Genomic DNA, 26573 nt, shown 5'->3' with positions numbered 1-26573 from the left:
GGCCTATGTTGTGATACAATATCTCCTATAAGGTCTTCGACAATTGGGAGATTGTTGGGATAAGGTGAATCAGTCTTATCATCATTTATTGTTTTATTTATTCCTTTGTAGAAAGTTGTTAAATGAAGATGAAATCTGCCACAAAGATGCACTCGGAGAAGAGGACAAAAAGTTTCCCTTTTTCTTTGTTTTATTCTATTTGCTTTGTTTTTAAGGCAAGAGTTATGCATAAAGGAAGTTTCTAAAATAATCTGTAGATGTGTTGAATGTTGACACTTCAGAAACTGCTTCCTTTTGTACAAAAACTCTAAGTACAAGGCATTATGGTAGAAAATTATGAGATAGAGAGAATTGTTTGAAAAGCGTTGTTATGTTGTCAGAATTATTTTGGATTTAGATATCCTAACTGATTACTCTTGGAGAGGTGTGACTCTGGAGATTGTATTGTAACTTTGTTGCCGCTAATACAATTGGGTCTGTCTTTGGAGTGGTGGGTTTTTTTCCTGAAAGGGTTTCCCACATATAACTGGTCTTACGTGTTTAATATGTGTTTAATCTATTTTCCGTATGTGTTTATTTAGCTTGCAATAGTCTAAGGTTTATAAAGAAATTTCAGCATCATCTCTCTTGTTAGATTTAGCATTTGGAAGCATTTCCGAACTTTGGCTACCTTTCAAAAAGGGGAAAACCACCTTGGCACAAAACAACTGATAGGAGTAAAGCACAAGGATTATTCACATGCCTTTGCTATCTTCATCTATTTCAAATGAATGATCGTGACCATTGTATTTGAATTCGCTCATTTCCCTCCTGAAAAAAATCTATAAAACCAATCCAAATCAAGTCATTTGCATAAGGTCATGCTAGTTTGAGATTGGAATTGCATTAGGAGACCATCACATATTTTGTTCATCATTTGTATACAATTTTATCATAGAATTCAATCATGTAGTTGCAGAGTTGCAGCATTTAGATTGAATTTTGTATCCCAATCCTTCTAGCTTTTCATCGATTAGGATCAACCTCATATCAAATTCCTCATTCATCCTATCAATTGTATCAAGTTTGCATAATTAGGTGCATGGATAATTGAATCTTCCATTTCACAATTGTCATTCAATTAGATTTATATGCAATTTGTGAATAATCAAACAATTTAATGGATCTTCATGACTAGGAAGCTATAGGATGCTTTTGAGTTGTTTTACTTGTGTATTTGATTTGATTGTGATATACTTCTTCATGACTAGGAAGCAGTAGGCCAGTTTTGAGGAGTTTTACTTGTGTATTTGATTTGATTTTGATAAACTAACTCCTTGATCTAATGTTCTATTGATTGTTGTGTTTAGACATGCATAAAATTCAGCACAACACACTTATTATCAATAAAAAAAAGGTTTAGGTGCAGGTGCAATGTTCTTTCTTTTTAGCAAAATTAGCTTTAGTGGCTGTTGAACATCAAAAGTAAAGGATCAAGGAATAACCATATAAACCCTTTGAATTTGTTATAATTCCAACAGAACTTGAGTAAAAGAAGCCAAGGGAAAAAACAATGAACAAGTAGATGTCAGAGTACACTGAGCTGATGGGATTTATTGGCGCATACAGCAAGTCAATGGCACAATTAGGGATACATGGCTCAGAAATTGAGTCAGAAGTAATTAATCAGGAAACTCCTGACATGATTAGGAATATTGTATGATAAATAATTATTTGTAACAATAAATGTAAGATGAACTTTTCAGAGTTTAGAAATGACATGTAACCAGATTCGGACACTGCAAATTCTGAAAAAATGTTGAATAGCCATGTATTGGCTACTATTATCGATGCCATGTATCAGAAAAGACGTAACCAAATTCTGAAACTGCATTCTGAAAAAATGTGAAATAGCCATGCAGTAGTTTGCATTATTGATGCCATCATGGTAGTTCAGATATAGTTTTTATTGAAAAATTGGACCATATATTACAACAAAATTTGAATAAGTATAAAAACGCCTGAACAGATAGTTCACTAACTTCCAGGTAAATTTTGACCTAATAACCTTAAGTTGTTTCACTTGGGTGTTTGTTCACAAATGGTGAAAATTTTATAGCTGCTTGTGTACAATAATAGTACCAGTCTGAATGTTTTCTACCAGAGGAAATGCAATGAAGACTTGAGCCCTTCTGGTTTTATAAGGAGTCTACCTTTCTTCCACATCTCCTATTCTTTTATATAACAAAACTGTTTTAATTTCATTGAACTGCAAAACCACGCAACATCTTCCTGGTAACTTTGGGAAATTCGTGGGAACATGTGAAATATTTGAATCCAAGAACTAATATTTTCCGAAGTCCTCCCCACCGAGGGATGTTTCATCTCTGTCAAAAAGGGGAGCTGTAATGCCCGGGAGATCTCTGCCAAGCTGAGATTTGGCCCATTTGGGTTTAGAAGCATCCACATAGATTATTCTCCCATGCAGAACCTGGACAAATTAACAGAATCTTTTAACATACAGATCAATATATGCTATCTACAGAACATTGCAAAAAAATAATGAGAGAAATGTACCTTGCCACACATTTCACTCTTTGCCTTCTCAGCATCTGCTTCAGAAGCATACCAAACAAATCCAAATCCTTTTGATCTTTGTGAACCTCTATCCATTATGATTTTCACTATAATGGCCAAGGATTTAAGAGAATGTACTAAGATATTAGTATATAGGTGAACATGCATCTCCATTACACACATTAACCTTTCATGGAAAAAAAAGGTGTGTACATACTACATACCATCAACTACTTCACCAAACTCCGAAAACTTCTTTCTCAAAGCATCCTCTGTTGTATAGAAGGAAAGTCCTGGGATAGAGTATATTTACAGTCAGGGTTTCAGTTTCACATTCTCTTTAGTTTAGAATATTTATACCTTAAAACATATTTGAATGGGAACAACTTGGGTTCTTAGCTGTCTGACTGAGATGTCCAAGAAATAAACAACCATACTTCTAATTAATAATAATCTTAGTTGCCGATTCATGACACGAATCCAATTCGGGCACGTGAATCAGATCCATGGATTCGGGATTTTTTTTTTTTTTTTTTCCCAATTATGATTCGTGGAGGATTCGTGCACACACACACACACACACACACACACACACACACACACACACACATATATATATATACTAAAAAATAAGAGAAATATACATAATTCTAAAACTAAATCATTTCATAGTATGCATCTATGAATCTAGTATACTTGATCAATGACATTGATAATTAATCTGTTTTCATGATTATAAAGAAAATCAACACATTCACATTGAATTACTGAAAGTGAAAGTTTGTAACATTCAAAATATAGATCATTAAACTTAAAGTTTGTAACATGATTTACTCATAAAAGAGTCAAGAGTCAAGACTAAAGTTTTTGATTTAATCATCAAATGGATTTTCAAGAAAATCCGCATCAGAGGGGTACTGATGAGCTGCAAGTGCTGCATCTGTATCAATAGAGGAACCCAAACCACCAGTAGTACTAGTAGAGGGGATTGTTAACTCATAATCCTCCTCCTCATCATCCACACCAATCAAAGTGGATCTAGCAAGATCCCGGATGGTCATATCTAAATCAAGAGTCTCGGGTGCTACATCCCAAAGCTTTTCGGGCCCCTTCTTGTGCTTAGGATCCTTTCGTGACAACAAGCACAAATTGTTGTGAATGAACGCAAGGCTTTCTGATTTTTTTGGAGCCAACTAGTTGCGTTTGACTGAGTGGATAAAGAAGTAAGTACTCCAATTCTGCTCAGCTGCAAAAGAGCTGGCAACCTAAAGAGAAATTAAAAATTATCAATACAACAATCAAGATAAATAAATGAAATAATAAATTCAAGGAATTGAGAGTGTTTATATTAAGCTTAATTTTACAAACTTACTTGGGATAGGACCTTTATGGCAAGAGGTTGGAGGTACGTGAAGGCTTGCCCATGAAGGTACCACCATTTGATGGCACCCATCTTGCTTCGGTCTGCTATGGCAATAGGGTGGAAATCCTCATCTGAGTTGAAGGCAGCAAAATCACTCCTCACAACTGCCCCAATCTCTGGATCTTGGAATATCTTAGCTAGTGCTCTCTTATACCCATCTGCAACATCTGCATCTCTAAATGGTGGCACTCTACCTGGAAGGCGAAGTACCTCTACACTATAGTAGCTAGGGATAACAAAAGACAATTGAACACTATCAAATATCCACAGGCAAGATTACGGATCCAGCCTGGATCCTCGAGGATCCACAACAGGGCCCAAATAAAGAAGCAAAAAAGTGGGCCCAACTTCATTTTTTAATGTTTTTTTTTTCCTAAACCCTAAAAATGACCCTCTAAATCACAATGCAAGTTCATTTACTCTCTATTTTGCTCTCTCATACTTGCTAGTTTGAAGTAAAGTGCTTGGATTCGAAGGAGATCGGTTGTGGAGCTCCAAATACCTTGCAAGAAGTGTTTAAGGTATGCATTTCAACCATATTCTTGAGTTCTTTCATAGATTATTGATTTTTTTTTATTTTTCCAAATCCTTACACCATCACCATCACCAACTTATTGTTGGGGTTTTTCGTTTCAGTCTTATGTTCAGATAGAGCATAGGGTTTCCAATGATTTGATGGCTGCTAGTGTTGTGTGGTCCCACGGATCTCCTTTGGATGTGCATGCAAGCCCAGTAGATTCCTTTTATGTGGGGGCAACCTCCAAACCAAATATAAAATTGGTTGTCTTGTGAGAAATCGTGATCATCCATTCCTAGTCATTCCTCTTGAATTTTTTATGGAGGACGTAGCTAATTGGAGCAACCATGCACTGACCTGTATTCTTGGGATTCACATTTCTTCATCAGCACTGGAAGCCTGAATTCATCGTTCATGACAGTTCGGGAGGATATGGTGATCACGCTAGCTGTGGCTTTTCATGGTTGTTTTCCTGCAAGTCTAACCAAACATGTGTTTTTGAGGGAGGACCATACCATCATGTGGGTTTGTTTATTAAACCCTAGCATTTGAAATTAAATTTAGCCAAGGAATTGCCCTTGAGGGTTCTTGTTTGGGTTCGTCTGTCACAGCATCCTTCAGAGTTTTGGTGGAAACATATTTTGCAACAGATTGCTGCTCTGCTTGGGAAGCTGGCTGCAATAGCAAGCAAACCCTTGATAAAAAGGTAATTACTTTTGCTCGCATTTGTGTTAAGATTGATTTATTGCCCAATTCTTTTGAAATCTGTTTAGGCTCTTCCATGTGGGTTCAACAATTAGATTATGAGTCTCTTCCTTTTCAGTGTCGGATATGTCATAACTTTTTAAGTATGGCCATCTTCAGTGTCAATGTCAGTATCCGCGGGTTAACAAGGGGGCTGCTGGCTTTGATGGTGGCTCTAATGGTTCTCCTCCCTCAGCTCCAGAGATGGATTAAGGTGGCAAAGGAAAAGCCTCCGTGAAAGCAGATGGACCTGATAAGGATGGTTTTATGCCTACTAAGCTCAAGCTAAGAGGAGGGGGCATAAGAGGTCCTAAAGAGATAGAACAAATGATGAAGGCTTTAACCAGTTTTAGGTGTTGGATAGTCTAGGCTTAGAGGGAAGGATTCCGGTGGATGTCTGTTCTGGGACAACTAGTATGGATACGGAGGTTAAGCAGCAGCAAGAGACTACTGTTATGAGTCAGGTTATTGTGCAACAGCAGGTATTGTCTCCTACTGGTTCTCAGTCAAGGGATTCAAGAGTCCTTGGAGATTTGCAGGATGATATTGTTTTGGCTGAACTAGCTAAAGAGGTGTAGGCATCTGGTAAAGGAAAAATGTCTTCTCCTGCTTTGGGTTTACAGCAGAGACCCCTCAAGCATGTTTCTTTTTGATACTCCCTCAAAAGGTTGTAGCAAAAAGGATCGGGAGAAGATTGAATTAGTTAGGGAATTATTGGTGGAATCTAGGTTTGTCAAGCTCATTAAGGCTCACTTCTCCCACTCTCTTCAATGATTATTCTCGCTTGGAATGTTAGGGGATTGAATAGCATCCCTTGACAAAAGGCTTTTCCTGAGTTGGTTGCAGTTCATTCTCCAACTATCTATTGTGTTCAGGAGACTACACTTTCAGTTAATTCCATGCTCCAGCATGCTTCTTGCATCAGTTCTCTGGGTTGTTCTAGAGGATTGGCTCTCTTTTGATGTCCAGGAGAGATTGTTCCCCTTTGGGATCTCTAGCCAATTAGCTCTTTCTATGGTTGCCTCCAGTTTGGAGTTTGGATAGATTATTTTGGTTACTAATGTGTATGCTCCGGTTGATTTTCATGGCAACTAAGGTATGTTAAAGCATGTGCTCTTTTCATTCCTTGGGTTTTAGTTGGTGATTTTAATTGTGTTAGGTTTGGAGGAGAAAAGGGAAGGGTTGGCTCAGTTAAGTCCTTCATCAGATCTCTTTCGTGAGAACATGGACCTCCTAAATTTAATTGATAACAAACCGGTTAATGAGATCTCCACTTGGATAATAGGTGTGGAGAAGATGTTATCTCTAAACAATTGGATAAATTTCTTGTTTCCTCTTTTTGCGTTGGGGGTTAACTTAAGTTCTACTTCTGAAATTCTTGATTGGAGGGACTCTGATCATTAGCCTATTAAGTTTTCAGCTACCTTTTGTTGTAGTTCCTAAAAATCCTCCTTTTTAAGTTACAACTGATGTAGCTTCAGGAACCACCCCTCCATGACTTAATACCCCAATGGCAGAGAGATGATGGTCTTGCCTATGACACTGCTATACATCTTTTTTCTAAGAAATTGCAATTTGTTAAATGGTAGCTTAAGAAATGGAATAGGTAATGCTTTGGTAAGCTTTATGCCATGAAGCAGAAGGTTCAAGCTCACCTTGATACTATCACTCATCAAATTTGGGATAGGCAATTCTTAGAGGATTTGGCAAGGCAGAATCCCAGGTTGTCAGAGAATTGGATAAGTGAGAACTTAGGGAGGAGAGTTTTAGGAAAGAGAAGACTCGGATTGACTGGCTTCAAGAAAGAGATAGGAATACTGCTTTTTTCAACAAATCAGTGCAAGCTTGTTGAAATAGGAGTTATATCTCTTCTTCATTTAATAACTATTTTGCAAGCTATATCTTGTGAGGCTACCCATAACTATTTTGCTCTCTTTTCTTGAGACTCACCTCCTACTGAGAACGAGGAGAATATGATCCTTTTTTGTATTCCCTCTCTAGTCAGCAATGTGATGAATGAGTCCCTTATACATCTGATATCTATGTCTCAATAGGAGGTTATTTTTCGGATGCATAAGGTAAAGCTCTAGGCATAAATGGATTTCCAATAGGATTTTTCAGGAGTTCTGGGATATTGTTAATTTGAATTTGCTAGAAGTGGTTCATGAATCTTATGGCACCAAACAACTGCTTAGGGTTTTGAATTCTACTTTCATTGTTCTTAGACCTAAAAAGGAGGGTGCTAATAGGTTGGATTGTTTTAAACCCATTGCTCTGTATAATGTGGTTTACAAGATTATTACTAGTTGATTGTTAAAAGGCTCAAACCCTAGCTTCCCATTTTGATTTCAGAAGAGAAAGGAGGTTTTGTGGCAAAAAGACAGATTCTTAATAGGATGCTAGTTGCCTCTAAGCCATTCCCTCTATTGCGGTTTTTAGAAAACTAGGTTCATCAAGCTGGATATGGTTAAAGCTTATGATAGAGTTAAGTGGCACTTTTTGCAGAACATTCTCATAGCTTTTGGTCTTAGTCTAGAATTCATTAGCTGGACTATGAGTAGTGTTACTTCTTCAGCTTTCTCTATCGATCTAAATAGGGAGCTTTTTGAGTTATCTGGAGCCTCCTTGGATCTTCGCCAAGGGGATCCTCTTTCCCCATAATTGTTTATTATTAAGGCACAAGGCCTTGGCAATTTTTCAAGTCTCAAATTTCTCAGACTTTGGTTCATGATTGGAGTTGGGTTAATGAGTTGCCTAAGCTTTCTCGTCTCTAGTTTGTGGATAATGTTGTTCTTATGGGGATTGGTCACCTTCATGAAGTTGAATCCTTTAGGCAGATCTTGGATACCTTCATGAAGTTGAATCCTTTAGGCAGATCTTGGATATTTATTTATCTACTTCAGGTCAAAAAGTAAATGAGCACAAATCCTTGATCCATTTTTTCAACACTCCTGAGCCTATTCAAAGGAGGACTGCTAACATCTTGAGGTTTCAAATTGGGTCTCTCCCCTTGCTTTGTCTGGGTTTTCCTCTCGTTGTTCGTAGGCAGCCTAGGTTATTCTGGAAAGACTTGCTTGATAAGTTGTGTCAAAAGGTAAACAACTAGACTCATTGGACTAGACTCGTCAGTGGCTTTCCATTGTTGCTAGGGTGATCATACTTCAATTGGTGATTCAGGCTCTTCCCATTTATAGAAATTATGTTCAAGCGAGTTGTGTGTATTTTCTTAAGGAATTCAATGTCCTCTTGTGCCAATTCATTTGGAATGGTATTTGCATATTTCAAAGTGGAGCCTAATTAAGTGGGTGTCTATGTGTTGGCCCAGGGGGTTTTGGTCTTCATTATGCTATCTAGAATGGGTAGGTTCTTGTAGCCAAATTATATTGGCATTGGTGTACCAATCAAAATCATCTTTGGGCTCGTATTCTCATGCATAAGCATTTCAAAGGAGTTTATATTTTGGATTGTTCCTAGTTATCATTTGGAGAGAAGAAGCTCTGTGATTTGGCATCTTCTAAAAATTGGGGCTCAACTGGTTAAGGGCGGTGTAATTTGGATCTACAATAAGGGCTCTAAAGCTCTGTTTTGGTTGGACTCTTGGAATGGTCATCCTCCTCTCTTATCCATCTATCCACACCTCCAAACCCCTTTGTGATAGTTTTTTAGTAGCACATTGGTAAAAGGTTGAGCAATATAAGATCACTTAGGATTTAGGTCTAGTTGCTAGATACAGATGGAAGGATTCCTCTAAATTGTCATTAGGTGGATTGGAGGTGGATTGGGGGCAAGACGCTCTTGCTTGGGGTAGGGACTCACTTGGTAAGTTCTCAATTTCAACAGGATACCTTGAGCTTGATAAATAGTTGTTTGGAGGTGAAGAGGTTCCCTCGTGAAAACAAGTGTGAAACAAAATTTCTTGGTCCAAATGCATTTTTTTCATGTAGCTACTAGTTCAAAATCTATTTCTTACTTAGGATAGTTGTGTAAATGGGGCTTCCAAGCTCCCTTGGTGTGTGTCATGTGCCATAATAGTAAGGAGTGTGTTTCTCATTATTTCTTTCAATGCTCCTTCTCCAAGGAGAGCTCGCATTTTTGGTGGGGTGTTTGGAATCAAGCTTGCAAACATGTCTCCATTTTGATTGAGATTTGGGCCTGCTGAGGTAGGACCCCTGTTAGGACTTCTTTTCTTTCAGTTGGTTGGGCTCCTAGACCCCCTTATATCACGCATAATTGGTTACAAAGGAATTGTCTGATTTTTCATGATGCTAGGATGGTTTCTCAACACTTGTGCAAAATTATTCATTCTCTCTGTGAGACTATCTTGGCAAAGTGTGACTTGGCTGAAGGTGTAGCTACTAAAGATGTTAGTATCTACAATTGTCTCACCTCTCCTCTTTGGGGAGGAGTTCCAATGTATGTTCAACAACTCATGAGAAATAAATGTTGACATCCTTTGTGTAAGATCAATCGAGAAGGTTGTTGGAGTCATCCTCAAGGCATTTTGGAAACTAACACTAGTGGTTATTCATGAGGGGAATCCTAGCCGTGTTGGCGTTGGTAGAGTTGGGCAAGATAGCTCCAGTGATGTTCATTTTTTCTATTTATAAAGGTCTACATAAAAATAATTTCATGGAGGCTCTTGCCATATTGTACGCTATGGAGTGTAGTTGTGTTCTTGGGTGGAAAAAGATTATTTGTGAATTTGTTTCTCAAATGGTGGTAATTTTGTTGAATAGGTAGTGGCTAGACGGTTTTAGTTGGCACTTATCTTTAGTTGTGTCATAACCCCAATTAACATATGATTAATATAAATATGCTCAAAATATATATTATTCAATTCATTTACCCTTATTTGTCAATGTTTTGAATGGGCGATATTACCCAAGAACAATATTGAATGTATTACTAACAATATCATCAAAATAACAATATCCGTTATTAATAAATGAATATCAACATAAATAAATCTAGACATCAATATAAATTAATAATATGAAGTTGATCACTACTTAAAAAATATTTAACACCACTTACTCTTAATTAATATTATTAAAGGTGGTGGTAACTACAAAAGGTTGCACCCCCTTGTGAATATGCCATGACCACATATAAAAGCGGAGACATTTTATAAGGGGATTAGAGAGGGAGGAAAAAAATTGGAGAGAACTGAAAAAGAAAGGAGAATTAAATCTCCATACGAAACCACTAAGGGGAGGATATCGAATAAGACGAAAAGGAGCTCATCCTGGTCAGAAAAAGACACTATGGACATGAATTTAGAAAGGATATCGAATCATTTGAAAATAAAACAATGGCATACATAAAAAGTGAAGACATTACTCATTCTAAGGGAAAAATAGGTAAGACACCAATGCAACATCTTTGAAGATATTAAGGTGCCACATGAGTGGGTTGACAAGGTAAGACAAGGTAATATTTGTCTCAAGCTAACCCTAATAGTGGGAAAATTATAGATTGTTAGACAAATTCTTCAATTGTGTAGTTCTTTGGAATTTGTTACAATTAGACAAATTCCTAGAGAGTGCAATGTTGTGGCAATTTGCTTGGCCAAATAGACCTCACATCAAAAGGAGAATTGGACTATTATGGATAGAAAACAAATACCTCTTTATTTATCTCATGTGTTGGATAACTTACAGGAAAATGACAAGGTTGTGCAATGCCTATTCTATTTTGGGTGGCCTACTTTGTATTTAATTTTGTGTTTGAATAAGTATTTACCTCTCTTTTAGTTTAAATTGTATTATCAACCCCCAACTTGCCAGCCATGAAATATTGTCATTAAGGGCTTCAGATTATAATAGATGCTTATTTAAGACTTGATTTGATACAACATTATTTACAATTGCTTGAGCTCATTGGCAACTGCGTTGAAAAAAAACGAGAGAGCCATGAGCTTTACTCACTTATCTTTTATTCTAAGGTTATAAAATATTTATGTATCTAATAACCTATTGTTCATAAGTTAGTGTGGAAGGGGATGGAACTTAAGGGGTGGTAAACAATGCCAAGGTATGATGAGAGATTGTTGAGTGGTCCACGTTTTTCTTTGGTGTGTCATCACCCTAGTTCAAAGAGGTGTCATTATCCAATCTATTTCTATTTGAATATAATCAATTTATAGATATTTGTTCTCCTATAATTTATGACACTTGACGTCAGAGTTGTAGCAAAGAATTACAATTTTTTTCTATTTGTTTTGGTTTCAAAAGACAATCTGGGTTATAACACCTATACTGTGAGAGTACCCTTTGGGAAAATGGAGCCTATTGAAATGCAAAATACTTGTTGCTTGACAAATCTAAGATAGAGGATATGTGCCATGAATCTACTGGAATAGTCATCTCAGTGGAATAGCCATTTCATCAATGTAACATAGGGATGTGTCCTCCCCTTGCCCCTCACAAACCCCCTCGACCCAAGTGGGGGACATCCCCGAGACAAGGGCTTGGCATCCCTATGCCCGTCCATCACTGCTTTCTCACTTCAAGTCATTGTCAAGATGTTGTTGGGATGCGGGCGGATGCACAGAAATCCCTAGGATTAAGGAGGACATGGGGAGATGCACAAAAGTCCAAAAATTCTAGTAATGAAGAGTTTGCCTAGAGGGATGATTACAGGCCACTCTTTCTTTTGTACATTTTGACATTTTGAAAATTGTTAAAATGTCAAAATGTGATCGGCTCCTAGTTGTAAGGTTTTGGCAATAAAGTTCACAGTTCAAAGTTTAAAAGGGTTGAGGAGTGGTTAAGCAATCAATTGGTCAAGTTGTGATCTAAACTGAAAATATTAAAATTAAAGTCCTTTGGGGTTGACTTGTAGTGGGTTGAGCCAAATATTAATATTTTGGCTGGTCAAACAGTCCAAAATATATTATAGAGGCCTATTTTATGCATTGCGGCCTTAAACTCCTTATTAGAATTGATTTTACATTTTTAGAACGTGGAAAATCCTAAGAAAAAATATTTTTCTTTAATAGATGCATCAAATCTAGACAAGGCATGAATTTCCCCATGTAAAATGCATAATTCCAAACAAGGCCTGAATTTGTCCACTTAAAATGATGAAAATCTAGACAAGGCATGAATTTCCTCGCTTGAAATGCATAAAATCTGGACCAAGCATGAATTTACTCAATTGAATGATAAAAATCCAGACCACTTAAAATGTCAAAAATCCAAACAAAGCATAAATTTCCCCACTTAAAATGATGAAAACCCGCACAAGGCACGAATTTTCCCACTTAAAATGATGAAAATATGGACAAGGCATAAGTTTTCCCACTCATAATGGTTAAAATTTGAACGCGGCATGAATTTCCCCATTTTGATGAGACATCTTCAATAAAATTTCTCTGTGTTGGGCTATTAATCCAAACATGGATCAATATTCCCCTCCTGGAAACCAAGAGCATGGAATAGAAGTTAAGAGTCCATATGTAGAATGATTCTCCCCTTGGATCTACACTTTGACGAATTTGTAGTCCCAAAGTCAGGAATATACAAACAAAGCATGAATTAATCCAAACATGGATTGATTTTTCCCTTGAGGATACGTAAGCATGAGTTAATCCAAACATGGATTGATTTTCCCTTGAGGATACGTAAGCACGACCAAAAAAATTCAAAAAAATTCGAAGTGTGGGATTAAACTTATCCCTATATGGGTCGATTTTCCTCACGTGGGTGAGTGAAGATAAATTTGTTCCTCACGTGGGTGAGTGAAGATAAATTTGGTTAAGTATAAATATTGTAATTTATGCCTACATGGTGTAAATTTCTCATTGGCCCAAATGTTGGTGCCTTGTTTTTATTGTTTATTTGGGGATGCCCTAATTGGGATTTGTCATGGATTAATTTAAACCACTAGTTTCAAATCGATCCTTATTTGGGGCTCCTAAATAAATGCCAATCCTATTATTTCTAAGGGAAGAATTATCGAAATCGTTTCTATGAAACTGCCAAATTGTTCTCAATTCATTGTTGGGCTTCAGAATGAATAGTTTGTATAATTTTGGAGTATTGCATGGTTTCTTCACTTCTTTACTTAGATTAGGATTCTTTTTCTTGTTGATTAGAAGTAGTGTTTAGTTGAGGGGGAGATATTTGGATGCATCATTGGTCAATTTGCTTAACCAACACTAGCTGCTTGTTGATTGTAAATTTTCTTTGCATGGTCAACTACCACAATCATAAGCTTAACTTCAATTATTGTTTGCACAATGGTATGCATCAATGATTAGTGTCAATGGAATGGTATTAGTTTGAACATCTCGCATTTACCTTAAGACATCGCACTAGCTTGGTTGATGTAGATGGCTAAACTAAGTTTAGTAGAGTCACAAAGACATTCACAATTTCTTGCATTCTGGGATTAGATAGACTCTCTAAACACTTATCCTCTACACTTTGATGGTTGGAAGAAGTTATAGTCAAGTATGGATATCCCTTCAATGAATAACGTAAGTTCGCTCATGCTACCAGCGAATCACATTATTATCATTGAGTATCCACAATAAGAAGGATACTTGGAGTCACCTTATTATCTTTTATTGCAATCTTTGAATAAATGGTGCATGTTCAAACAGGTGATTCGATATTTGGTGTCTCATTCCAAGAGAGAGTGTTCTATTTTGTATGTTGTAGTGTTATAAAACTCGCATCAGCAGGATGTGACTCTTCAATAGGGTTATAATTATGAAGGGCTCCTACTCGTCAAAAGGGTTGTAATTATGAAGGGTTCTGACTCTTTCAAAGAGAAGCAATCATGAAGGGTTTTGAATCTTTCCAAAAGGCGGGCATGATGAAGAGGTGTAACCTTTACCTCACATTGGAAGATATAAAGGGGAAGAAGGATCATATGGAATTGAGGAAAGGGAGTATACGAGATCTAGAGAAGATTGAGAGCAGAAGTATAAAGAGGGATCTAAAATAAGAATTGAGAAGTAAAAAAGAAAATAAACTATGTAGATCTAGAAGAAGACATACAGATGTTAAATGAGATACGTGCAGATTTAAAAAGAAACAGAGACTAGATTCAAAAAGTGAGAGATAGGTGAAGATTAGATAAGAAGTGAAAGGGGCAGCAGTTGTTGTCAAACAGATGTATCTCATCATAAACAAAAGGTGTCCCTTTCATAAGGGCATTAACAGATAAAGGGGTGTGACTCCCTACATTCAAACAAGGTATAAAAGAGAACATCCAATTAAAAAAAGAACACAATATCCTTCAGCAGATCAAATTCTCATGCGAGGGAAAGAACTATAATCAGATATGAACATAGGGAGTTAATATTATTCTATTTTAGGTTATATAGCAGTAATGAAAATTTAGTTTCTTGAAATAGGAATTCTCGACAAGACGGAGCTCTGCAACTGCATGGCCTCCTTGGATGCAGTGCAAGCTTCCTGGCCTCCTCTCCTTGCTCTATGTGGCGTACTTTCCTTTTTGTGCTTTGTCGTGGTGATCATTTTTTGTTTACTTTCTTTTTGTGCCTGCGTGTGGTTTGCATGAATAAGCTTTGTGTGTGTTTGCATAAGGTTTCTTTTTTATGATGTCGTCTTAGCCAAGTCCTCTTGGCTTCCAACCTGGCTCACCCGTGTCCAAGGATGGAGGCCCTTCTAATAATGGAGGGGTTTCTACAGAGATGGATTGTCCGAGTAATAATTGTCATGAAAACATGCAAAAGGGTAATGGGGTTTCTCGGCCGTCCTATAAAGATGTTTTGTCTGAGCAATCTAACCCCAAATGTCCACCTTCAATTACTTTTAATGGAGTTTTTAGAGAAGAAGTTGGCAAATGTCGAAGGCCCACAGCTTATGGAGGTAGATGTGAAGGAGGATCAGCCGAGGATGGAGTCCACAACAATGGTGGAATTGGTAAGTCTATCCCTAATGACTTTAGAACTTTGTCATTATCTCCTAATGAAGATATGGTTGTTGCTATTAGGAGGGAGCAGAAAAGGTTGAAGGACATTGTCATTTTCTTTGTTTGTGTTGATAAAGACTCTCTTCCATATCGCAAATTTTTTGACAACTGGATTGTTAAAATTTGTAGTAGGAAACTAGGAATTCAAGTTAGATTTTGTAGAATGATCCAAAAAGGGCTTTTTGTTGTTTTTCTTAAGACACATGGAATGTAGGAGAGAGTTTTGAAGAAAAATTACTCGAATGTTGGTAGGTCACTATTTAGGGCTTATCCATGGTCAGCTTCGAGTTAGTTTGAGCAAGTAGTTGATAATTCTCCTCCTAAATGGGTTGAGATTAAGAATTTGCAGCCTGAATTATGGCCGTTTATACCACAGATTGATCAGCCTTTAAGATCTGTTCTTTAGGTTGAGAATGCAAGATACACATTACCTCATCTAAATGCTAGAATACTGCATGCCCTAGTGCCCAATATTGAATTCCCAAATTTTATTTCAATGAATTTAGAAGAGGAAAGCTTTTTGCAGGAAATCTCTACTAGGGAACCTCGGTTCATGTTTTCACTGTAAAATGAATGGCCATATGAAGAAGGATTGTCCAACCCTTGCTAATTTGAAAGATCCTAGATTTAAGTCTTTGGCTAAAGCTAACCCTAAAAATGGTGATAAGCAGAATAAGTCTAAAAAAGATGTCAATATTGGTAATGATACAGAGGAGGTTATTAGAATTGATATTAATGTTGAATCTATTAATGTTTCTAAAGTTGTTTCAGTCAGTGAGGTAGGTTCCGAGGCTGCAAATGTTGGTAAAGTTTGCAGTTTGGATAACCCGTTGTTTGAATCTGATTTTGAGGTTGTGCCTACTCTGAGTCTTTCTACTTCCAGAGCACTAACTTCTTGTCAGCCGGTATCTCCTTCGATCATTAATAGTGGGAGTGTTGAGGTTTGTGTTATTTTCCCTAAATTGAATGCTCAACAATTAGCTCTTGCTATCATCAATGCCAAAGCTAAGGGTGTTAGGAAATGTGCTAGTGGATCCCTAAATGGGGGTAAGAGTCTAGCCGGAGCCCTAAATGTTGTGGTGGTCAAGAATGGCAGTAGTATCTTAAATGTTGTTATGGAGGAAGAACCATTTACAGATGTTATTAATAAGAATGCAAAAAAGAAGAGAAAAATAGTGGAAAGAAAGTCTATTTCCAATGAAATTAGAAAGAGTGGTAATGAAATGTCCAATTGTTTTAACAGATTGTATAATAATAAACCTAAATCTCTCCATCATAAATGATGCATTTACATAGTTGGAATGTGCGGGGTCTCGAGATGTCTGACAGGAAATACTTGGTTAAAAAGTGGTGTAACAATCTTAAACTTAGGATATTATCTGTTTACAGGAAATTAAGATTGTCAAGTTTCAAGCCCATAGCATATTGAAATTTATTTAGGAGCAATCTATTGGTTTTTACTCTAATCATCCCAGAGGAAAAGGTGGTTTAGCTATCAGGGTTGGCCCACACTGGGTTGAGAAGATTGTTGAGAATTGGTTCTCTCCATGTCACAAAGCTATGTGGGTGTTGCTTAAACAAGATGATAGGCTTATTGGGATCTATAATATCTATGCCCCCAATGAGTATAGAGAGTGTGTTGTATTTTGGAATGGTTAACCTTTAATCTACCTAAAGCTCACTGGATTTTTATTGGGGACTTTAACATGATAGAAAATAACGAAGATAAAAGTGGAGGCTCTACACATTGTTGGAAAGGTAATGAGTTCTTCTTCTGGTCTGGCTTTAAGAGCAAATAGAGAATTGCTGATCCTATAGCTTTGCAAAAGAAAAGATTCTTTGATATCCGATTCACTTGATGCAATAATCAGTATGGGAGGCAAAGAGTATATTGTCGGCTTAATAGGATTTATGTGGAGGCTTATGTGCTTGGTGTTGCCAATAAAGGTGGTCATAACCTTGTTAGTGTTATTCCTACATCTCTTTCTGATCATCATCTTATTCAGGCAGATATTTTGTTCATAGTGGGCTTGATAACAATAGGAAATCTAAAAATGCTTTTAAACTCGACACTCATTTATTAAACAATGAGGATGATGGGGCCATTCATATGGTGACTTATCTGTGTAAAATTTGTAATTTTGAGTTGAATCCTAGGGATAGGTGGAGCCATTTGGTGGACTCTTGGAGGAAAGTCTATCAAATTATTGGTAAGAAAAGAGCTAGAGACAAGAGGGAAGAAGAGAAGGCCCCTTGCAGAGTTCTTTGAATTCCATTGGAAGAGATCTTTCGAACAAGGGTTGTGATCCTAATTTAGAGGAGAAACTTATATGGACTAAAGCTCACCTTAGAAAGATTCAGCAGTATAGGATTAGAGGGCAGCAAATCCAAGCTAGGATGAATTGGATGAAGGAAGGGATAAAGGTTCTAAATATTTTTTTAATATCATCAGGGCTAAACATAAGAAGGAGATGATTGAGTCTATTAAATTCAACGGCAATCCAAATAATGATCCTAGTTGCATTAAGGAGGCTTTTTATAGTTTTTATAAAGATCTTTTTACTTCAGAATTCAATGATACTAAGAAGGAGGAGTTAGACAATTGTCTTAAGCTTATTCCAAAAAAGATTAGTAATAAGGATGGTATGGAACTGGATAGATTCATCACTTTAGAGGAGATTAAGGATACTATTCTTTCTCTAGCTAATGATAAGGCTCCTGGGGCAGATGGTATCCCTACCAAATTTTATAAGCATAATATTGAGTGGACTGGTTCTGAATTGATGGAGTTGTATGAGAGTGCCTTCCAGATTGGCTCACTTGGAGTTAACATTAATAAAGGGGTTGTTAAACTGTTACCAAAAGGTGGGGGTAAAACAGAGATTAAGAATTGGAGACCTATAACCTTATTAAATCTATCATACAAAATTATTGTTGAAATCTTGGCTAGGAGGATTGGGGGCCTCCTTAATGAGTTTATTTCTCCTACACAAACTGGTTTTATTAAAGGACGGTTTACCTTGGAAAATCTCATCACTAGCTGGGAAGAAATGCACTGGGCTAAACATGATGGGCAGGATGCAGCAATGGTGCTGTTAGATTTTGAAAAGACTTATGACAGAGTAGAGTGACTTTTTGTAACTTTTTGTAATGGGGATGCTGCAAGCTTTTGGATTCCCTCCTGGTTTTTGTAAATGGATTAGAATTCTACTTAATGATTCTTCTACAGTTATAGATGTTAATGGAGAATTGACTGATAAGATTATTCTTCAAAGATCTATACGACAGCGATGTCCAATTGCTCCCTTGTTGTTTGTAATTGCTGTTGATGCACTATTTTATATTCTCAGAGCTTCTCAATTAGGGCCTCCTGTCAGGGGTATTACTTTGCCCAATCAAGAGGTTTTGCTTAATGCCCAATTTGCTGATGATACTACCCTGTTCATAGGATTGGATGAAGTCAATTGATAATATGTTCCATAGATTACAGATTATTTGCTTCATTTCTGGGGCCAAAGTGGCTCCCCACAAATCATCCATTATTGGATGGTTGGTGTCACCTCCAGCTTGGGTGGGGAATAAGGGATGGCAATGGATTGTGCCTAATGAAATTGTTAGGTATCTTGGTATCCCATTTTCCATCAAACCTTCTACTAAGGATATGTGGATGTGGCTCCTTTTTAGAGTGGAGAAGAAATATTTGAAGTGGCAAACACATTTATTATCTCTGGCAGGTCAAGTCCAAGTGGTGCAGAAAGAGTTATCTGCTTATCACATATATTTCTCTTCAGCTTGGTTATTTTCCAAATATCAGAGCAGCAGTCTAGAAAGAATTATGAGGGAGTTTCTGTGGTCCGATGGCTTAGGGAGTAAAAAAAGACAGTGTTAAATGGAAGTGGTGTTGTTTACCCAAAAACAAGGGTAATTTGGGGATAATTAATTTGAAAGATCAAGGTATGGCATTGGCTTCTAAGTGGATCATTCAAACTCTAAATGGGGATGAACCATGGAAGGTTTTAATTAGGAATAATATTTCTAGATCTGCTATAGAAAAAGGGAAAAGTTGGCAAAATGTTCAGATTTGTGACAAAGTGTTTGGGAATTTTGAATTAGCAGTATCTAAAGTTTTTCATTCTTTGTGGAGGGCTTGGGCTCAGGTTAGGAAACTTATTCCATTCAGGGATGTAGTTGGTGGCCCTCCTAAGTACTCTGTTTCGGATAGATCTATTTGGTGGGGTGTTGAAGTTAATGGTAAACCTCTTGCATTGACACGGAGTTGCTCTGCAAAAAAACTGGAACAGATATGGCATTTCTACCATTGGTGATATTTTGGTTAACAATAGGTTAGGGTTATGGAATGAGATTGCTGGCAAGTTCAACATTCCTAATTCTCAAAAGAAGACTTATTCCATCATCGTTAAAGCTTTAGGAAATGTTTTTCCTAGACATATTATGAATTAAAATAAGTTTGTGCAGAATATCAAATGGAAAGATCGCAATCATTTCTTTAATGTTTCATCTAGGCATATTTACAGAATGCTTAAAGAGGATTGTTCTATTTTTGACAGGGTCAACCTTGGCTGGCGGCTGGGGGTTTCGGCTGATAGATGGCCTTTTCTTTTTTCTTTTTTTTGGCATTCTCGATGTGAGACTAAGAAATCCTGCTTTAGGTGGTTATTGTTGCTGAAGAAACTTGTTGTGGGTAAAACTTTGCCTAATGGTCAAGGTTGTCCTATTTTGTATGGTGTCTGTTCGGTCCATAAGACCTTTGAACATCTTTTTTTTGAATGTGCCTTTGCTAGGGGTATCTGAGCTATTTTCTTTGGGTCACCCATTGTTTGGAATAGTAGGCCAAGTCTTTCTTGGAGTGAAGTGCTTGCTGGTTTTGTATATGATTTTGATTTGAAAATGAATAGTTTTTGGTCTATCTTTACTTGTGAAGTTCTTTGGTTTCTTTGGAAGGAGAGATATGCAGAGATTTTTCAGAAGAGGAGACAACTTACTGAGTTTGGTTGTAAACACATACACTTTCATATTATGTCACAGATTGCTGCTTCTTTGGAAATCTCAAGGACAGGTTTATGATGCTGATGCCGAAGGGACAAATCCTAATTCACAAAGATGATACTGTGTCTTGTCAATATCTTGAGATACACAAGGATATGCTCAAGCAGAGGGAGATGGATATTTTGAACCAGTTTATCAAAGATCTTAATATTGGTGACGGAGCTAAAGATGGAAGCTACACTTCTCATGATCATGTTGCAAATGGATAGAGTGGTTAGCCCAGAAGTTGGGTTATTTTTTGATGTTCGGATGATTGGCCAAGCTTGGTTCTCCGTTGTTTTTTGTATTAACCATATTATAAAACTTGGTTCTAATAGTAAGTGGTGTAAGCAAGTAAAAGGTCTTGCAAGATTGTAATGAAGCTATTTCATTCCTAGTTTCTGTATAGGGCATAAAAATATATCCCCTGATGAGAATAATTTGAAAATATTTAGTAAAATGCTCAGTGTGTTAAAAGACCTATGATGTAACCATGTTGATTGAAATATGTTAATACAAAATAATGAAAATTTAATCTATGTGATTTTTTAATGCATCCTAGTTTGTTGTTAATACATATTAAGGCATGAACTTAATCTAACAATAGTTTGTGACAAGGGAATGGGAGAGAGTTTATATTTAAGGGAGAACCGATAAATGCACCCTATTGCAAATGCAGTTAAGAAAGAACAGCTACCGAGGCACCCTATTGCACTGTGATTGAGGGAGAGTTGATACAAGCACCCTATTACTATGGCAATTAAGGGAAAACTGCTGAGAGCACCCTATTGCAATGACAATTAAGAGAGAATTGCTAAGAGCACCCTATTATGGCTATCAAGGGAGAATTGCTAAGGATCTGATGTCCCCAATTTTAATGCAATAATTCAATTTAATTAATTAATTAATTAATTGGTTCCTAAAATCAAACTATATAATAAAGGGCTTTTAATTAATTATTTTAATTTATTAATATGTAGCCTAAATTAATAAAGTAATAAAATGATTAATATCGTCAGCCTATTGTAAATCTCTAGATGCGTCTTGGAGGCCTTTATAAGGAGATGGTCAGGCATTGTAATTCGTCATTAGGTGGATTTGATTTCTCTTGTATTTTCGAAGGTTGAACGCTAAGGAACTTGTTCGAAGCTTTGGAGGTCAAAGAACCTCCCTATTCTGCCTATTGCAGTTTCAGTGGTTCAGTGCCAGCCTATTCTGTCATTAAAAATATCATACGGGTATTTCACTTGTGTGTGAGATCTGTCAATCATCGTTGATTGGCTACAACTCTATATCCACTTGGATCTTGTCCGATACCTATGTAACATTGAACTATTGAATCTCGGTATATTATTTGTGTTGCCGAACTTGGGGGTAACCAACTGTTTATGAAAATCTGGAAACTTTGATGTTCGTGTGTGCGAGTTCACTTATCCGATTGCAGCAATACCTTATTCTTGTCCCATCTTGTGATCTAAAGCCACATTCACTGAGATCAAGGAATTAGATTCAGCTCATGTGATTTGGACTAAATTGGAAATAGTGTTTAAAGGGGACAAATACACAAAGCAGGCAAAGTTGCAAAACTGGAAAGCAAGGTTAGAGAGTGCAAGAATGCAGAAGGATGAACCTATTAGATCTTTTGTTCCGAGGATAACAAAGATTGTTACTGGTATAAGGAATACTAGTGGAAACATAATTGAAAATGAGATTGTGCAAAAGATTTTGAGATCTTTGACACCAGCTTATAACACCAAGATCATAGCTATTGAGGAAGTGATACCTCTCATCAAGGGATTCAACAAGGAGACATTGATTGGTAAGTTGCAAGCTTCTGAAAATTCTAGATTAAAAGATGTTTTACCTAATCTTCTTTGAAGCTGTAACAACAGGTTTTTCTACAAACTAATTTCATCAGTTATCTATCGGATTTAAACTTCATATTCTTAAGACATGGAAATCAAGAAAAACTGTTTGAAAACTTGAGAGTTAAAACATTGCTCTTTTATTCTAACAAGTTTAACAATGTCAATTTAATTAATATAATTAACTGAAAATAAATCTAAATTAATTATAAATAACTGAAAATGAAAATAAACATCTAACTAGATTTTCAGATAATATTTTTCCTTTAAGTAAAATAAACTTACAATTTTGAAATGAAAATTACTATACTTTCAAGTGAGAAGAAACTTACTTTTTAGTTGAAAATATTTCTAATTGGTTGTCCAAGCTCCGACTTTGGTGAGAGGAGAAGCATTATCATAGGCTTAACCTCCCAACCGTGGACCTTTTTACTTATCCCCACAAGTTCTAAGTTAATAGAACAGCCCTCCCTACCCCGAGGTTGGGCACGAGACGTTCATTGATCCAACCATCAGAGTATTCAGGTGGGTTGAGGTCCCAACAGCTATTCAGAAGAATAACTGAAGCATCAGGACAACAACACGATCAATTTGCTGTGGCAAGTATGTCTTTTTATCATCCTGGCCAAGGATTTCATGATGTGGGTTTTTAACCCGATCTCCACCACTCAAGCTTGACACCTAACTTTGAAAGTGGATTTTGCATGAGCTAAAGTTATTAGATTATTTGAAATTGCTTGGTTACTGATTCTTTTTATTCTTGTTTTCTTTAACAGGTTCATCTACACCTCCTCACCATTATCAGGCCATCAGGCCGGTGTATCTTTGGTGCCTGAACCATTAATTTCAACATGCATGTACTCACAAGATTTTGGCTTTGCAGCCTATGGGTTTCTTCTATATTTGGGATTTGGATCATTAATCTATAAATTAGAAGATTACTTTTCAGGAAAAGTCTACAGAGTTTTTAATGTGTATAAATGGTGATGGAATAATCTTATTTTCAAGAGATTCTACATTATGGCAATTAGTTAATTCTGATAAGTTTATATTAAACTAGTACATCATTCAAAGTTGGCTATTTCTTATGACTCTTACAGTTTATGAATTGGACATAAGTACAGATACAAGTATATATGTATATATATATGTGTGTGTGTGTGTGTGTGTGTGTGTGTGTGTGTGTGTGTGTGTGTGTGTGTATTTCAACTTGTTTTGTTAATGACTGGAGAACATATTGATTATCTTCCGACCCAGCTTAATAAAATAAGGAAAATGTATAAATGTTTTCTTACGTGACTCAATGCTTACAGAGTCATGGACATGATTACTTGCTTCCAAACAACTAGTATTTCATGGATAAGTTTAAGGAAATACAACTTAACTTACAAGTTCACAAGATAGAAAGAAAATAAGCAAAATTCTTGAAAGAAATCAATATCTCCTTACGTGACTTTCTGCCCTGCAGATAAGTTATTAATACTGGCTCAACGCCTCTTGCTGCTTCCACAGGAACAGTGATTTATGAGACAAGGAAGTATTGCTCAGGTAACAAGGCGGATAAACTTCCTCAGATGTATGAATTCAGGTTGTAGAGTCATAAGAGTTCTGAGACTATGGCAGAGTAAGGAATAGGTGGATATCTTTTGGTGTGTGTCCCGAAAAACGACAAGGCAATCATATTTAAAGATATTGAAATGGCTTTACAGCTTCTGCCGTTACAAGACTCATATGCGTTTTGAATTCCATCAATTGGAAAGATGAAGCATTGGAACAAAGGTGAAGATGAAAAGTTTTATTAATATTATTTAATGTTATACTATAGTCTTGGTTAGATTATAATTAAGTATTTACAAGGTGACATTATTGTATTATAAATCCTAATATAATAGTGCCACTTTACAAATATTTATTTGTGATTTTAATCAAGAGAGTGATATAATATTAAATGATATTATTATTTAATTAAAAATAAATAAAGGTAAGAATTTTGTTTTATTTTAATAATTATATTTTTTTTTTAATTTTTAGCTCATGCAATTTTCCACTTAGAAATTTATTGTCAAGCCCTAACAATCTTGCCATGGCGACTTTTTAGATCAAACCTGATATTCCTGATAACTAGATCATATGATTATCCCATTTTCGGATGACCTCGTTTCGTAATGCTTCCCCTCTTTCTCCGGTCTTTATCCTATAAACATTTTCAACAATATTCTTGCCAAAATATCAATTCAAGATTCATAATTTGTTAAGCAAAATCATCAAATGATCGCTAGGAAATCTCATTACATAACGGTTAAAATTAACTAATTCCATTTCAAATGAACAAAACATCTAGATTTAACTGACTAGTTTCATTTAATAATCAAATTGGCTATAATTAACTAATTCAATTTCACATGAACATGATCAAATTGATGCAACGGCTAAAATTAACTGATTCAATTTCACATGAACATGAAAACTAAATAACGACTAGAACTAACATGATATAACAACGGCTATAAACAGCTTAAAATTTTAGGGTAAAATTTGGGATGTAACAAAAGCCTACTTTTCACTAAGATAAGAGGATGCTAGCAAAGAGTGTGAGTACTAGTAGAGCTTGTGGAAATCTTGGTAAGTATGCTAAGGATTGGGCAGAATAGAGGAAGAAGAAAGGAAGCTTGAAGAGCTTGAGACATTGGTTGCAAAGAGAGAATTCAGAGGAAAAGGTAACAGTGAAGGAAATCTGTCTTTAGAATGTTTTCATGTAAAAAGATTGGTCATTTTGCATCTAGATGTCCAACTAGAATGCCTAAGTACAAGTCTAAGCCTTACAAGTGTAAATATCCTAAAGAATGTTATTATTCTAGTGAAGGAGTATCAGATAATGAATCAAAAGACAGTGATAATGATGAAATTGGTTTTGTTGCTAGTAAAGATGAAAGTCTTGTGAAAGTGAAAAAGCATTAGTTTCACATGTTGAAAAGAAATTTGAATGGATCATAGATAGTAGAAGCTCAAATCATATGACAAGTGATAGAGACAAGTTTGTACAGTTGAACAAGCATGATGGTGGAGTTGTTAGACTTGGTGATAACACTCCTTATTTTATTAAAGGTAAAGATTCTATTACTCTTGATGGAAAAGCTAACACTGATGATGTCTTATTTATTGATGGATTGAAGCACACTTGTTGAGTGTTGGTCAGCTTGTGCATAACGGATATCATTTGCAATTCAAGGGTGGAAGTTGTACAATCAGACATTAGTCAAGAAATATGATCACATCCGGTACAAACACGAGAGGTAATGTATTTCAGTTAAATCCTTTTAAAGTAAGTTGTTTTGTTGCAAAGATCGATGACAATTGGTTGTGGCATGAGAGGTTTAGTCATGTAAACTTTGATAATATGGTAAGGACCAGTATTCAAATGCAATCAGAGATTTACCTAAGATAGTGAAGCCCACTATCATGATGTGCAAGGACTGTGATGGGTAAATAGACCAAAAGTAGTTTTCGGAGCAAGACACATTCAGCTAAAGAAAGATTGGATTTGGTGAATACAGATTTGTGTAGTCCTACTAAAAACAAGAACATACTATGGTGAGAGATATTTTATTCTTTTTGCTGATGATTACTCTAGGATGATGTGGGTTGCATATCTCAAATAGAAATCAGGGGTCTTTGATAAGTTCATGATTTATAAAGAAAAAGTAAAGAATGAATTAGATTTGAAGATCAAATGTTTAAGGTCAAATAGAGGTGGAGAATTCGGAACAGATAGATTCAATGCCTATTTTAAAGAGCGCAATATTTTCAAAAAAACATCATCTCCTAAGACTCCACAACATAATGGAGTAGCAGAAAGAAGAAATAGAACAATACTTGATAATGCAAGGACTATGATGCTTGAAGGTAAGGTACTTCATGTTCATTGGAGAGAAGCAGTTACCACAACAGTTTATACTTTAAACGGAGTTCAAATAAGACATGTTGTAGGTAAAACTTCATATGAACTTTGGTTTGGTCATGTACCATCAGTTAAGTACTTCGAAACTTTTGGTAGCAAGCGTTATATCAAAATAAATGATGTGATAGGAAAGTTTGATCCTAGAAGTGGTGAAGGCATATTCATTGGATATTCAACTAAGAGTAAAGCATATAGATGTTATAATCTAAGATTGAGGAAGATGACTAAAAGTGCTAATGTGAAGATTGATGAAATATTTCAGATACAGGAAAGAACATTTGACTATGATTCAGATAATGAAGCAAATCAGAAATCTACAAGTCAGAATCTCAATCAGAATCAAAATTAAGAGCAAGAGCAATTCTTTGAGATTGATAATGGGATAGGGGTGGGTATTGAAGAGCTGAGAGAAGCACCGTATGTTACTTTCAATCATTCAAATGATCAGATTATTGATAATGCTAGTAGAGGTGTGATAACTAGAGAAAGAATGAGGAATGAACTATGTTTGATTTC

General features: G+C 36.1%; 1 protein-coding gene across 1 annotated transcript in view; it reads right to left on the bottom strand.

Moving 5' to 3' along the window:
* Nucleotides 1-1928: 1928 nt before the first annotated feature.
* LOC149531267 (small RNA-binding protein 11, chloroplastic-like) overlaps nt 1929-26573 on the bottom strand; it is a 37242-nt gene continuing 12597 nt past the window's right edge. Inside the window, exons 2-4 of the mRNA XM_089810852.1 lie at nt 2781-2849; nt 2557-2663; nt 1929-2470 (exon numbers count right to left, since the gene is read on the bottom strand). Coding sequence (XP_089666978.1) covers nt 2324-2470; nt 2557-2663; nt 2781-2849 — 323 coding nt within the window. The 3' untranslated portion in view covers nt 1929-2323. The remainder of the gene's footprint in view (nt 2471-2556; nt 2664-2780; nt 2850-26573) is intronic.

Source organism: Cupressus sempervirens, chromosome 11 (genome assembly GCF_028749045.1).
Source record: "Cupressus sempervirens isolate cs-2001-9-10 chromosome 11, ASM2874904v1, whole genome shotgun sequence".
Taxonomy (NCBI): Eukaryota; Viridiplantae; Streptophyta; class Pinopsida; order Cupressales; family Cupressaceae; genus Cupressus; species Cupressus sempervirens.
The sequence above is the reverse complement of the archived record's forward strand: the minus strand, read 5'-3'. Positions and strand labels throughout refer to the sequence as shown.